The sequence below is a fragment of the Salvelinus namaycush genome, unplaced genomic scaffold (assembly GCF_016432855.1).
Source record: "Salvelinus namaycush isolate Seneca unplaced genomic scaffold, SaNama_1.0 Scaffold4001, whole genome shotgun sequence".
In the NCBI taxonomy this organism is placed as follows: domain Eukaryota; kingdom Metazoa; phylum Chordata; class Actinopteri; order Salmoniformes; family Salmonidae; genus Salvelinus; species Salvelinus namaycush.
The window spans coordinates 1-15,000 of NW_024061011.1; the positions used below are offsets into that span (position 1 = coordinate 1).

The 15,000-nt window shown below is 46.4% G+C and overlaps 1 protein-coding gene across 1 annotated transcript; it reads left to right on the top strand.

Annotated features, from left to right (window-relative positions):
- Positions 1-4,723: 4,723 nt before the first annotated feature.
- On the top strand, positions 4,724-5,385 carry LOC120041056 (tetra-peptide repeat homeobox protein 1-like; the record flags this gene model as incomplete). Its single annotated transcript, XM_038986022.1, has 1 exon — positions 4,724-5,385. A coding segment is annotated over one exon (662 nt), but the record flags the coding sequence as incomplete, so codon positions are not given.
- Between the last annotated feature and the right edge of the window lie 9,615 nt (positions 5,386-15,000).

Genomic DNA, 15,000 nt, shown 5'->3' on the forward strand with positions numbered 1-15,000 from the left:
CTGCGTTAGTACTGCTTTACTACTGCGTTAGCACTACGTTAGTACTGCTTTATTACTGCTTTAGTACTGCTTTATTACTGCTTTAGTACTGCTTTACTACTGCTTTACTACTGCGTTAGTACTGCTTTATTACTGCATTAGTACTGCTTTACTACTGCGTTAGCACTATGTTAGTACTGCTTTATTACTGCTTTACTACTGCGTTAGTACTGCTTTACTACTGCGTTAGTACTGCTTTATTACTGCTTTACTACTGCGTTAGTACTGCTTTACTACTACGTTAGTACTGCTTTACTACTGCGTTAGTACTACGTTAGTACTGCTTTACTACTGTGTTAGTACTACGCTAGTACTGCTTTACTACTGTGTTAGTACTACGTTAGTACTGCTTTACTACTGCTTTAGTACTGCGTTAGTACTATGTTAGTACCACTTTACTACTGCTTTACTACTGCGTTAGTACTGCTTTATTACTGCGTTAGTACTGCTTTACTACTGCGTTAGCACTACGTTAGTACTGCTTTATTACTGCTTTAGTACTGCTTTACTACTGCTTTACTACTGCGTTAGTACTGCTTTATTACTGCGTTAGTACTGCTTTACTACTGCGTTAGCACTACGTTAGTACTGCTTTATTACTGCTTTACTACTGCGTTAGTACTGCTTTATTACTGCGTTAGTACTATGTTAGTACTGCTTTACTACTGCGTTAGTACTACGTTAGTACTGCTTTATTACTGCGTTAGTACTACGTTAGTACTGCTTTACTACTACGTTAGTACTGCTTTATTACTGCGTTAGTACTACGTTAGTACTGCTTTACTACTGCGTTAGTACTGCTTTATTACTGCGTTAGTACTGCTTTACTACTGCGTTAGTACTGCTTTACTACTGCGTTAGTACTGCTTTATTACTGCTTTACTACTGCTTTACTACTGCGTTAGTACTGCTTTACTACTACGCTGTACTGCGTTAGTACTACGTTAGTACTACTTTACTACTACGTTAGTACTGCGTTAGTACTATGTTAGTACCACTTTACTACTGCTTTACTACTACGTTAGTACTACGTCAGTACTACTTTACATTATTTATATTCTAGTCACTTAGCAGACACTCGTATCCAGAACGACCTACAGTGAGACAACCTGATATCAGTAGCATACAGTCATAGGAAGTAGCAGTAGTGGTTTCATCTTCAGGTGAGACAACCTGATATCAGTAGCATACAGTCATAGGAAGTAGCAGTAGTGGTTTCATCTTCAGGTGAGACAACCTGATATCAGTAGCATACAGTCATAGGAAGTAGCAGTAGTGGTTTCATCTTCAGGTGAGACAACCTGACATCAGTAGCATACAGTCATAGGAAGTAGCAGTACTGTGTTCATCTTCAGGTGAGACAACCTGACATCAGTAGCATACAGTCATAGGAAGTAGCAGTACTGTGTTCATCTTCAGGTGAGACAACCTGATATCAGTAGCATACAGTCATAGGAAGTAGCAGTACTGTGTTCATCTTCAGGTGAGACAACCTGACATCAGTAGCATACAGTCATAGGAAGTAGCAGTACTGTGTTCATCTTCAGGTGAGACAACCTGACATCAGTAGCATACAGTCATAGGAAGTAGCAGTACTGTGTTCATCTTCAGGTGAGACAACCTGATATCAGTAGCATGCAGTCATAGGAAGTAGCAGTACTGTGTTCATCTTCAGGTGAGACAACCTGATATCAGTAGCATGCAGTCATAGGAAGTAGCAGTAGTGTTCATCTTCAGGTGAGACAACCTGATATCAGTAGCATACAGTCATAGGAAGTAGCAGTACTGTGTTCATCTTCAGGTGAGACAACCTGATATCAGTAGCATACAGTCATAGGAAGTAGCAGTACTGTGTTCATCTTCAGGTGAGACAACCTGATATCAGTAGCATACAGTCATAGGAAGTAGCAGTAGTGTTCATCTTCAGGTGAGACAACCTGATATCAGTAGCATACAGTCATAGGAAGTAGCAGTAGTGGTTTCATCTTCAGGTGAGACAACCTGACATCAGTAGCATACAGTCATAGGAAGTAGCAGTAGTGTTCATCTTCAGGTGAGACAACCTGATATCAGTAGCATACAGTCATAGGAAGTAGCAGTAGTGTTCATCTTCAGGTGAGACAACCTGACATCAGTAGCATACAGTCATAGGAAGTAGCAGTAGTGGTTTCATCTTCAGGTGAGACAACCTGACATCAGTAGCATACAGTCATAGGAAGTAGCAGTAGTGGTTTCATCTTCAGGTGAGACAACCTGATATCAGTAGCATACAGTCATAGGAAGTAGCAGTAGTGGTTTCATCTTCAGGTGAGACAACGTGATATCAGTAGCATACAGTCATAGGAAGTAGCAGTACTGTGTTCATCTTCAGGTGAGACAACCTGACATCAGTAGCATACAGTCATAGGAAGTAGCAGTACTGTGTTCATCTTCAGGTGAGACAACCTGATATCAGTAGCATACAGTCATAGGAAGTAGCAGTACTGTGTTCATCTTCAGGTGAGACAACCTGACATCAGTAGCATACAGTCATAGGAAGTAGCAGTACTGTGTTCATCTTCAGGTGAGACAACCTGACATCAGTAGCATACAGTCATAGGAAGTAGCAGTACTGTGTTCATCTTCAGGTGAGACAACCTGATATCAGTAGCATGCAGTCATAGGAAGTAGCAGTACTGTGTTCATCTTCAGGTGAGACAACCTGATATCAGTAGCATGCAGTCATAGGAAGTAGCAGTAGTGTTCATCTTCAGGTGAGACAACCTGATATCAGTAGCATACAGTCATAGGAAGTAGCAGTACTGTGTTCATCTTCAGGTGAGACAACCTGATATCAGTAGCATACAGTCATAGGAAGTAGCAGTACTGTGTTCATCTTCAGGTGAGACAACCTGATATCAGTAGCATACAGTCATAGGAAGTAGCAGTAGTGTTCATCTTCAGGTGAGACAACCTGATATCAGTAGCATACAGTCATAGGAAGTAGCAGTAGTGGTTTCATCTTCAGGTGAGACAACCTGACATCAGTAGCATACAGTCATAGGAAGTAGCAGTAGTGTTCATCTTCAGGTGAGACAACCTGATATCAGTAGCATACAGTCATAGGAAGTAGCAGTAGTGTTCATCTTCAGGTGAGACAACCTGATATCAGTAGCATACAGTCATAGGAAGTAGCAGTAGTGGTTTCATCTTCAGGTGAGACAACCTGATATCAGTAGCATACAGTCATAGGAAGTAGCAGTAGTGGTTTCATCTTCAGGTGAGACAACCTGACATCAGTAGCATACAGTCATAGGAAGTAGCAGTAGTGGAGAAGGGAGATAACAGCTGGATTACTCCTTTGCTATTAACCTGTTACATCTTCTCCCTTCTTCACCTGACTGCCTGTTTTTTCAGTCATCTCATTGTCCTGCTGTTGTCCATTGACTGGCTGTTTTATCAGTCATCTCATTGTCCTGCTATGGTCTCCTGACTGGCTGTTTTATCAGTCATCTCATTGTCCTGCTGTGGTCTCCTGACTGGCTGTTTTATCAGTCATCTCATTGTCCTGCTGTGGTCTCCTTGACTGCCTGTTTTTTCAGTCATCTCATTGTCCTGCTATGGTCTCCTGACTGGCTGTTTTATCAGTCATCTCATTGTCCTGCTATGGTCTCCTGACTGGCTGTTTTATCAGTCATCTCATTGTCCTGCTATGGTCTCCTGACTGGCTGTTTTATCAGTCATCTCATTGTCCTGCTGTGGTCTCCTTGACTGGCTGTTTTATCAGTCATCTCATTGTCCTGCTATGGTCTCCTGACTGGCTGTTTTATCAGTCATCTCATTGTCCTGCTGTGGTCTCCTTGACTGGCTGTTTTATCAGTCATCTCATTGTCCTGCTGTGGTCTCTTGACTGGCTGTTTTTTCAGTCATCTCATTGTCCTGCTATGGTCTCCTGACTGGCTGTTTTATCAGCCATCTCATTGTCCTGCTGTGGTCTCTTGACTGACTGTTTTATCAGTCATCTCATTGTCCTGCTGTGGTCTCTTGACTGCCTGTTTTATCAGTCATCTCATTGTCCTGCTATGGTCTCCTTGACTGGCTGTTTTATCAGTCATCTCATTGTCCTGCTGTTGTCTCTTGACTGCCTGTTTTATCAGTCATCTCATTGTCCTGCTGTTGTCTCTTGACTGCCTGTTTTATCAGTCATCTCATTGTCCTGCTATGGTCTCTTGACTGGCTGTTTTATCAGTCATCTCATTGTCCTGCTGTGGTCTCCTTGACTGGCTGTTTTTTCAGTCATCTCATTGTCCTTGTGGTCTCCTGACTGGCTGTTTTATCAGCCATCTCATTGTCCTGCTGTGGTCTCTTGACTGACTGTTTTTATCAGTCATCTCATTGTAATTTGCTCTCACAAGGTCTCACAATGAAACTGCATGAAGTCTGTAATGTCAAGACAAGACCTCTAGATTGGTTCATTCGGTAGACAGCCTTGGTTGGAAACCCAACTAGCTCTCACAGTCTCACGTCAAAATCCATCTTCAACCACGTTTCTCAAATGTAACATTTCAAAGTCTAATGTCAAAGTGTTTAAGGTTAAGTTTAGGCATTAACTCTGAATTTCTAAGGTGAAGATTTGGGATTAAGGCTTAAAACAAAAATATCAAGATCAACTTTCTGGAGTCAAACTTGCATCTATTGGAATCAGAGGCACATTCCCCTTCCCTGTCTCTGTCCCCTTCCCCATCCCCTTCCCCGTCCCCTTCCTCGTCCCTTTCCATGTCCCCTACCCCGTCTCTGTCCCCTTCCCCTTCCTCGTCTCCGTCCCCGTCCCCTTCCTCGTCTCCATCCCCGTCCCCTTCCTTGTCTCCGTCCCCTTCCTCGTCTCCGTCCCCGTCCCCTTCCCTGTCCCCTACCCCGTCTCCGTCCCCTTCCCTGTCCCCTACCCCGTCTCCGTCCCTTTCCCCTTCCCTGTCCCCTACCCTCTCCAAGTCCCCTTCCCTGTCCCCTACCCCGTCTCCGTCCCCTTCCCTGTCCCCTACCCCGTCTCCGTCCCTTTCCCCTTCCCTGTCCCCTACCCTCTCCAAGTCCCCTTCCCTGTCCCCTACCCCGTCTCCGTCCCTGTCCCCTTCCCCATCCCTTTCCCCTTCCCTGTCCCCTACCCCGTCTCCGTCCCCTACCCCGTCCCCTACCCCGTCTCCGTCCCATTCCCCTTCCCTGTCCCCTACCCCGTCTCCGTCCCCTACCCCGTCTCCGTCCCTTTCCCCTTCCCTGTCCCCTACCCCTACCCCATCCCCTACCCCGTCTCCGTCCCATTCCCCTACCCCGTCTCTGTCCCCATCCCCGTCCACAACCTAAACCTACTGGAAGGTAACAATGCTTCCTGTTGCCCCAAGTGGCCGGTTTACACATCCTCTCCCGACGGCCTCAGACATCATTGGACGTTGAATACTGACTTGTATCATCAGTGACCTGAATGTAGAAACCAACATACTCAACTATACCTACTGTAATGACACATCAGTAATAACAGACCTGCTATCTACCAGCTATACCTACTGTAATGACACATCAGTAATAACAGACCTGCTATCTACCAGCTATACCTACTGTAATGACACATCAGTAATAACAGACCTGCTATATACCAGCTATACCTACTGTAATGACACATCAGTAATAACAGACCTGATATCTGTCCTTGTCTCTCTCACACCCAAATAGTAAATGTAATTTCATTTCCGCCCCAATTCTCTCTCTCCTACACACACACGGGCGCATACTCACGCACGCAAGCACGTGCGCACACACACACCTCTCTCTTATACACACACAGCTCTCTGTTATAAATCTCATACACACACACACACACACCTCTCTCTTATACACACACAGCTCTCTGTTATAAATCTCATACACACACACATACACACCTCTCTCTTTCACACCGAGGCAGGCAGGCAGGCAGGCACACACACACCTCTCTCTCACATACACACACACACACACACACACAGACACAGACACACACACACACACACACACACACACACACACACACACACACACACACACACACACACACACACACACACACACACCACACCTCTCTCTCTCACACACACACTGCTCTCTCACATACACACACAACTCTCTGTTATAAATCTCATACACACACACATACACACCTCTCTCTTTCACACCGAGGCAGGCAGGCAGGCAGGCAGGCACACACCTCTCTCTTTCACACCGAGGCAGGCAGGCAGGCAGGCAGGCACACACACACCTCTCTCTTTCACACCGAGGCAGGCAGGCAGGCAGGCACACACACACCTCTCTCTCACATACACACACACACACACAGACACAGACACAGACACACACACACACACACACACACACACACACACCACACCTCTCTCTCTCACACACACACTGCTCTCTCACATACACACACAACTCTCTCACACTGTGACTGGTACCTCTTGTCAGGTGGAGGAGGAAGTGCTTCCTGATTGGCTGGTGGTGCTTCCTGCATGGAGGTGATTGGATCAGGGATATTGGCAAAGTCATCTTGCTCAGCCAAACCAATAGCCAAAGACAGAACCACAATCTTCCCTTCGCTGGCCGGCCGGAAAACAGTGGGAAACAGAGAGCGAGAGAGAAGAGAGGCACGTGGAAGAGGCAAAGAAAAGAAAATAATCGAGGAGGAGGAATCAGGAGACATGGAGCGAGGGAAGAGAGAAGGAGAACAAAGAAAGGTCAGAGAAAGGTCATAAATAGGTCATAGGAGGTTTATAAAATGATAAAGGGACAGGAAGAAAACAGAGAGACAACAGGAAGAAAACAGAGAGACAACAGGAAGAAAACAGAGAGACAACAGGAAGAAAACAGAGAGACAACAGGAAGAAAACAGAGAGACAACAGGAAGAAAACAGAGAGACAACAGGAAGAAAACAGAGAGACAACAGGAAGAAAACAGAGAGACAGCGGAAAACAAGAGAGATCATATAAGAGGAACCAAAGGAACTCTGGTCAGAAAGGGAAAACAGTTTTAGAAGACAAAACACCTTCAACCCACACCGGCAGAGTCAAACTCACTTCCTGGAGGGCAGAGTCAAACTCACTTCCTGGAGGGCAGAGTCAAACTCACTTCCTGGAGGGCAGAGTCAAACTCACTTCCTGGAGGGCAGTGTCAAACTCACTTCCTGGAGGGCAGAGTCAAACTCACTTCCTGGAGGGCAGTGTCAAACTCACTTCCTGGAGGGCAGTGTCAAACTCACTTCCTGGAGGGCAGTGTCAAACTCACTTCCTGGAGGGCAGAGTCAAACTCACTTCCTGGAGGGCAGAGTCAAACTCACTTCCTGGAGGGCAGAGTCAAACTCACTTCCTGGAGGGCAGAGTCAAACTCACTTCCTGGAGGGCAGAGTCAAGCTCACTTCCTGGAGGGCAGAGTCAAACTCACTTCCTGGAGGATTGTGTAAAACTCACTTCCTGAATGGCTGTGTAAAACTCACTTCCTGGATGGCAGAGTCGAGTGTCGGATGGTTTTCGCTCCTCCCTTGTGCTTGATTATTCAATTAAGGTAATTAAATGGTTATGAACTCCCCTCACCTGGTTGTCTAGGTCTTAATTGGACACAAATTAAAAGGACATGCCAAAACCATGACGCAGACACACGGCCCTCCAGGAAGTGTGTTCAACACCCCTGGCATTGACCTTATTCACAGGAAAACAATTATACCTTAGACGGTTATTGTGTAAACAAACGTGAGTCAATGGCCAATGGCCGCCATATGCATAAAGCCTATCAAGCCTTGTGCACACTGGCAGTTTGAAGTGACTGAAATACTATTTTTATACACATCCGATTCGTATCTGTTCTTTTCCCTGCAGTCTGAACAGCCAAAAAAACACATTGAATCAAACATTTCAAACTACCTTCGAAGGTGATTTGAAATCAGATACAAATCGGATTGCTGGCCATGTTACTTGTGTCTGTTTGGTTTTTAGACTGTTATTTGGCATATCTTGATGCTCGCTAGCTACTCTGTTGACAGTCTGACAAGAACATGTGGTAGCTAACTAGCTTGTTCATTGTTTACAAACAAATAAGTGACTGTGCTAGAAAGCTACACCGCTACCTAGCTAGCTGAATGCTGTGGCTACCTAGCTAGTTGACAGCTGTGGCTACCTAGCTAGTTGACTGCTATGGCTACCTAGCTAGCTGAATGATGTGACTACCTAGCTAGTTGACAGCAGTGACTACCTAGCTAGTTGACTGCTGTGACTACCTAGCTAGTTGACTGCTGTGACTACCTAGCTAGTTGACAGCTGTGACTACCTAGCTAGTTGACAGCTGTTGCTACCTAGCTAGTTGACTGCTGTGGCTACCTAGCTAGTTGACAGCTGTGGCTACCTAGCTAGTTGACTGCTATGGCTACCTAGCTAGCTGACTGCTGTGGCTACCTAGCTAGCTGACTGCTGTGGCTACCTAGCTAGCTGACTGCTGTGGCTACCTAGCTAGTTGACTGCTGTGGCTACCTAGCTAGCTGACTGCTGTGGCTACCTAGCTAGTTGACTGCCGTGGCAACCTAGCTAGCTGACTGCCGTGGCTACCTAGCTAGCTGACTGCCGTGGCTACCTAGCCAGTTGACTGCCGTGGCTACCTAGCTAGCTGACTGCCGTGGCTACCTAGCTAGTTGACTGCTGTGGCTACCTAGCTAGTTGACTGCTGTGGCTACCTAGCTAGTTGACTGCTGTGGCTACCTAGCTAGTTGACTGCTGTGGCTACCTAGCTAGTTGACTGCTGTGGCTACCTAGCTAGTTGACTGCTGTGGCTACCTAGCTAGTTGACTGCTGTGGCTACCTAGCTAGCTGACAGCTGTGGCTACCTAGCTAGCTGACTGCTGTGGCTACCTAGCTAGCTGACTGCTGTGGCCACCTAGCTAGCTGACTGCTGTGGCCACCTAGCTAGCTGACTGCTGTGGCCACCTAGCTAGCTGACTGCTGTGGCTATCTAGCTAGCTGACTGCTGTGGTTACCTAGCTAGTTGACTGCTGTGGCTACCTAGCTAGTTGACAGCTGTGGCTACCTAGCTAGTTGACTGCTGTGGCTACCTAGCTAGTTGACAGCTGTGGCTACCTAGCTAGCTGACTGCTGTGGCTACCTAGCTAGCTGACTGCTGTGGCCACCTAGCTAGCTGACTGCTGTGGCTATCTAGCTAGCTGACAGCTGTGGCTACCTAGCTAGCTGACTGCTGTGGCTATCTAGCTAGCTGACTGCTGTGGCTACCTAGCTAGCTGACTGCTGTGGCTATCTAGCTAGCTGACTGCTGTGGCTACCTAGCTAGCTGACTGCTGTGGCTAGCACAAAAGTTGGATCAACTGATCATTTGAGGCTTTAAATGTATTTGTACACTATGATTTTGAACATCCAAAGCAGCTGGGACATGTCCATGGCTAGGCATCATTGTCACCTTAGCTTGTTACATAACTTCTGAGTGATAGGAAGCACGAGCACCCCCACCAATCAGCCTTCACCACTGCTCACACACCCGCCGTTACTATGACAACTACTCAGTGAGTAAATGACTGCTGTCTGAACACAGACATCCTATTGGGTCACTTGTAACTTGCTGTTTGGACAGTCAGTATTCGAAAACAGATTTGAAAAACTAAACTGATTTGAGCATTAAGGCCTGCAGTGTGAACAAGGCTTTAATCCCCACAGTGCCTTAAGGCCTGCAGTGTGAACAAGGCTTTAATCCCCACAGTGCCTTAAGGCCTGCAGTGTGAACAAGGCTTTAGTCCCCACAGTGCATATAGGCCTGCAGTGTGAACAAGGCTTTAATCCCCACAGTATCCCCATGGTATTCTACACATCACATATACACAATGACAAAGAGACACACACACACACACACACACACACACACACACACACACACACACACACACACACACACACACACACACACACACACACACACACACACACACACACACACACACACCAGTGGAGGGAGAGAGGGGGGGGAGAGAGAGAGAGAGAGAGAGAGAGAGAGAGAGAGAGAGAGAGAGAGAGAGAGAGAGAGAGAGAGAGAGAGAGGTAGAGAGAGAGAGAGGAGAGAGAGAGAGAGAGAGAGAGAGAGGTAGAGAGAGAGAGGTAGAGAGAGAGAGGTAGAGAGAGAGAGAGAGAGAGAGAGAGAGAGAGAGAGAGAGAGAGAGAGAGAGAGAGAGAGAGAGAGAGAGAGAGGTAGAGAGAGAGAGAGGAGAGAATAGAGAGAGAGAGGGGGAGGGGAGAGATAGACCTTGACAAAGTACAGCCTTGCCATTGAGAAGGGTAGACAGGAAAACCTGGCTCCCTGTAGAGGAAAGGCTGTGCAACCACTGCACAACAGCAGAACCTGAGACAGAGCTGCATTTCCTGACAAAATATAAAACAATTAGAGTGTCATTTTCCCAAATGTAAAACCCGTATTCAAGGTTTCAAAGACCTCTCTGATGAGGATAGGCTACCCGTCCTGTTGGGGGAGGACGCAGAGAGCTGTGGGTTGGCAGCGCACTACATTGCTGCCTGCCATAAGTTAAGGGACAGTGTCTGACAGACCAATCAACCTGCACATGTCCTCTACTGTAAGCTTATTGTTATTGTTCAATTTGACACTTGGTTAGTGTTCTTACTGTTGTCACGTTGACAATTTTGATTCTCATTTAAAAAAAAATATATTGTAAATATCCAAAATAAGCTTTGGCAATATGTACATTGTTACATCATGCCAATAAAGCAAATTGAATTGAATTGAAATAGAGAGATAGAGAAATAGAGAGAGAGAGAGAAGGGGGGGGGAGAGAGAGAGAGAGAGAGAGAGAGAGAGAGAGAGAGAGAGAGAGAGGGGGGGGGGAGAGAGAGAGAGAGAGAGACAGAGAGAGAGAGGGGGGGGGAGAGAGAGAGAGAGAGAGAGAGAGAGAGAGGAGGAGAGAGAGAGAGAGAGAGGCAGAGAGAGAGAGACAGAGAGAGAGAGAGAGAGAGAGAGAGAGAGAGAGAGAGAGAGAGAGAGGTCACGATCAGATGAGCTCCTGCATTTTTCAGCATTTTCTTTAAAAAAGATACATTTAGAGTTAGATAAACTTGGATTTTTTGTCAGGAACCCATACAGGATGCTACCCTCTACAACATAACCCTCACTTCAAATCAAAACTCAAAACCTACAACCTGATTTTGGACGGATTTACCTGGAAGGTTCACATCTACCAAGGATGAATTATTCTATACAGCAAATCCTCTGGAAAACAACAGAAACCTGAGAACACCACCCAACCTGGAACTGAGTGAGTAATGTTTAGTCTGAAACTATATTTGATTTCCAAAAGCCAAGAAGAAAAATACATGACACTACTTTATAAGGACTGAATAGTAACATATTTCTGCCAAGCTTGATACAGCTTCAACTAGCACTTAAGTGTCAAGTGAGAGGTGTCAAAGCCCATTAGCCCAACAATTGGCAGGAGAGTCGAATAGTCTACCCCAACCAAATGGAGAGGCCTTAGAAGCTGCCTCCCGCTGTTCAGAAGTAATTAAAATACAGTACCCTGTGCATGTAAAAAATGACAAGACAAGAAAAGATCACAAAATGAAGCTCCTTATGGAAAATCAAGAGACACTTTTTGCTGACTATTACAAAAATGGGAACATCAGCAACCTTATCTTCCACACAAACCATCCCCAGGCATGGCACAGTGCTATATTAGCACACTACCCCTCTGTTAAGAGAGGGGGGGTTAACGAGGGGTGGAAACTCAGGATACTTGACAACGAGGACTCTGAGTCAGCTAACATAAATCTATATAAGTCTGGAACAGTATTGGTACAGGGCAACCACAAACAGTTTCAGCTGGACTTTCACCTAATCAAAGAATTAGCCCAGCAGGAGAAGCTCTCCCTTGATAAAGATACCCCCACCCCAAGTGGGTCAGACCAAACCTCTTCACCATATAACCCCACAGACGAGCAACCCTCAGCAGACAGTCAACCTCCCAGTACAGAGTACTTCTCCCTCATTGAAATGAAGGATAAATTCACCCAGCTGGAGGTAAGGCAGGTGGAGCTGGAACAGCAGGTGATCACACTCCAGTCAGCACAGACCCAGACAACAGTCCAGCACAACAACACCCCCTTAACCAGACCTGGAGAGCTGGAGGTGGAGAAAGACATATCTGCACTATGGACAGTGGTGAGACAACATCAACAGGAGAAAGAGCAGGAGCAGGAGAAGAACAGAGCACTAGAGGAGAGGATCAGACTGCTGGAGGAGAGGTTGAGGGGGATGGCATGTGACAGAGAACAACCCACTAGGGAGGTGGCCATCCCCACAGAGACGCCAGCAGAACAGCCCACCTCAGCACCCGACAAAAGTCTCGACACCACAGCAGAACAGTCCACGCCAGACCCTGACCATAGAAACGACATCACAACAGAACAGACAAAAGAAAAACCCCAAGCCCAGCAGCTCTCACCCCCTCTGAGCACCCCCCCTGTCAGCCACCCTGATAGCCCTCCTGACAACCCCCCCACACCCACTGAGGACAAACACAAGACACAGATTGTCCTTCTTATGGACTCAAATGGGAAATATATAGAAGAAAAAAAACTTTTTCCCAAACACAGTGTGTCTAAACTCTGGTGTCCAAACACCCAGCGCGCCCTAGACCTTCTGTCTGAGGACAAACTAGGCTCACCTAGCCACATAATAATACACACAGGCACAAACGACCTGAGAGCACAGCAGGAAAGGGTGGCCACAGCACTGAAGGGAGTGATTGAAAAAGCTTCTTCTACTTTCCCCAACGCACAAGTGGTTATCTCCACCCTGCTACCACGAAAAGACTTCCACCCTGCTACAATACAGCGGGTAAACGCAAGCATTTCCCGTGACTGTGCCTCAAAACCAAATGTTTTTCTGGCCCACCACTCCACCCTGGACTTGAACAGCCTCTATGACCAGGTCCACCTCTACAAGGCAGCAGTGCCCACCTTTGCCCGGACTCTAAAGGACATCGCTCTCAAACGAAGCCCCAACACTTCACACAGGAGTAAGAGATCAATAGACACCCCACCCAGACCAGCGAGACACCCTCCAAGACCTCCAGGACCCCCCCCTGGACCTACACACCCCCCCCCACATCAACCATGCCCACACCCAATTTAGGCCCCCTCAGATCAGACCCATGCCACTCCTGCCCACCCCATGCACCCCACCCCCGCAAAGAGGGCATCAACATGGAAGTCACACATACGCCCAGGTAGTGAGCGGGCAAACAGGCCCAACCCCCACTCTTACACTCGCCCAAGCCAACGGCATGTACCAGATGCTCAGCAGGCTCTGCTCACACTTACTGGCCTGAGGCCAAACCCCGACCAACAACATTGGACACTTTATGGAACAAAAAGCCTTCACTATATCATCCTGGAATATCCAAGGCCTGAGGTCATCTGCCTTTGGCCTAAAGAGCAGGAACCCGGACTTCACCAAAGAAATCGGTAATGCAGACATTGTCATCCTGCAAGAAACATGGTATAGAGGAGACGGACCCACTGGTTGCCCTCTAGGTTACAGAGAGCTGGTAGTCCCATCCACCAAACTACCAGGTGTGAAACAGGGAAGGGACTCAGGGGGAATGCTAATTTGGTATAGAGCAGACCTAACTCACTCCATTAAATTAATCAAAACAGGAACATTTTACATTTGGCTAGAAATTCAAAAGGAAATTATCTTAACAGAGAAAAATGTCCTCCTGTGTGCTACCTATATCCCCCCACTAGAATCCCCATACTTTAATGAAGACAGCTTCTCCATCCTGGAGGGGGAAATCAATCATTTCCAGGCCCAGGGACATGTATTAGTCTGTGGCGACCTAAATGCCAGAACTGGACAGGAACCTGACACCCTCAGCACACAGGGGGACAAACACCTACCTGGAGGTGACAGCATTCCCTCCCCCATATGCCCACCTAGGCACAACTATGACAACATAACCAACAAAAACGGGTCACAACTCCTGCAGCTCTGTCGCACGCTGGGTATGTACATAGTCAATGGTAGGCTTCGAGGGGACTCCTATGGTAGGTACACCTATTGCTCATCTCTTGGCAGTAGCACTGTAGACTACTTTATCACTGACCTCAACCCAGAGTCTCTCAGAGCGTTCACAGTCAGCCCACTGACACCCCTATCAGACCACAGCAAAATCACAGTCTACTTGAACAGAGCAATACTCAATCATGAGGCATCAAAGCCAAAGGAACTGAGTAACATTAAGAAATGCTATAGATGGAAGGAATGCAGTTTGGAAACCTACCAAAAAACAATTAGGCAACAGCAAATTCAATCCCTTTTAGACAACTTCCTGGGTAAAACGTTCCACTGCAATAGTGAAGGTGTAAACTTGGCAGTAGAAAATCTTAACAGTATATTTGACCTCTCAGCTTCCCTATCAAATCTAAAAATCTCAAATAGAAAACCGAAGAAAATGAACAACAATGACAAATGGTTTGATAAAGAATGCAAAAATCTAAGAAATAAATTGAGAAACCTGTCCAACCAAAAACATAGAGACCCGGAAAACCTGAGTCTACGCCTTCACTATGGTGAATCACTAAAACAATACAGAAATACACTACGGAAAAAGAAGGAACAGCACGTCAGAAATCAGCTCAATGTAATTGAAGAATCCATAGACTCTAACCAATTCTGGGAAAATTGGAAAACACTAAACAAACAACAACACGAAGAATTATCTATCCAAAATGGAGATGTATGGGTAAACCACTTCTCCAATCTTTTTGGCTCTATAACAAAGAATAAAGAGCAAAAACATATACATGATCAAATACAAATCCTAGAATCAACTATTAAAGACTACCAGAACCCACTGGATTCTCCAATTACCTTGAATGAGTTACAGGACAAAATAAAAACCCTCC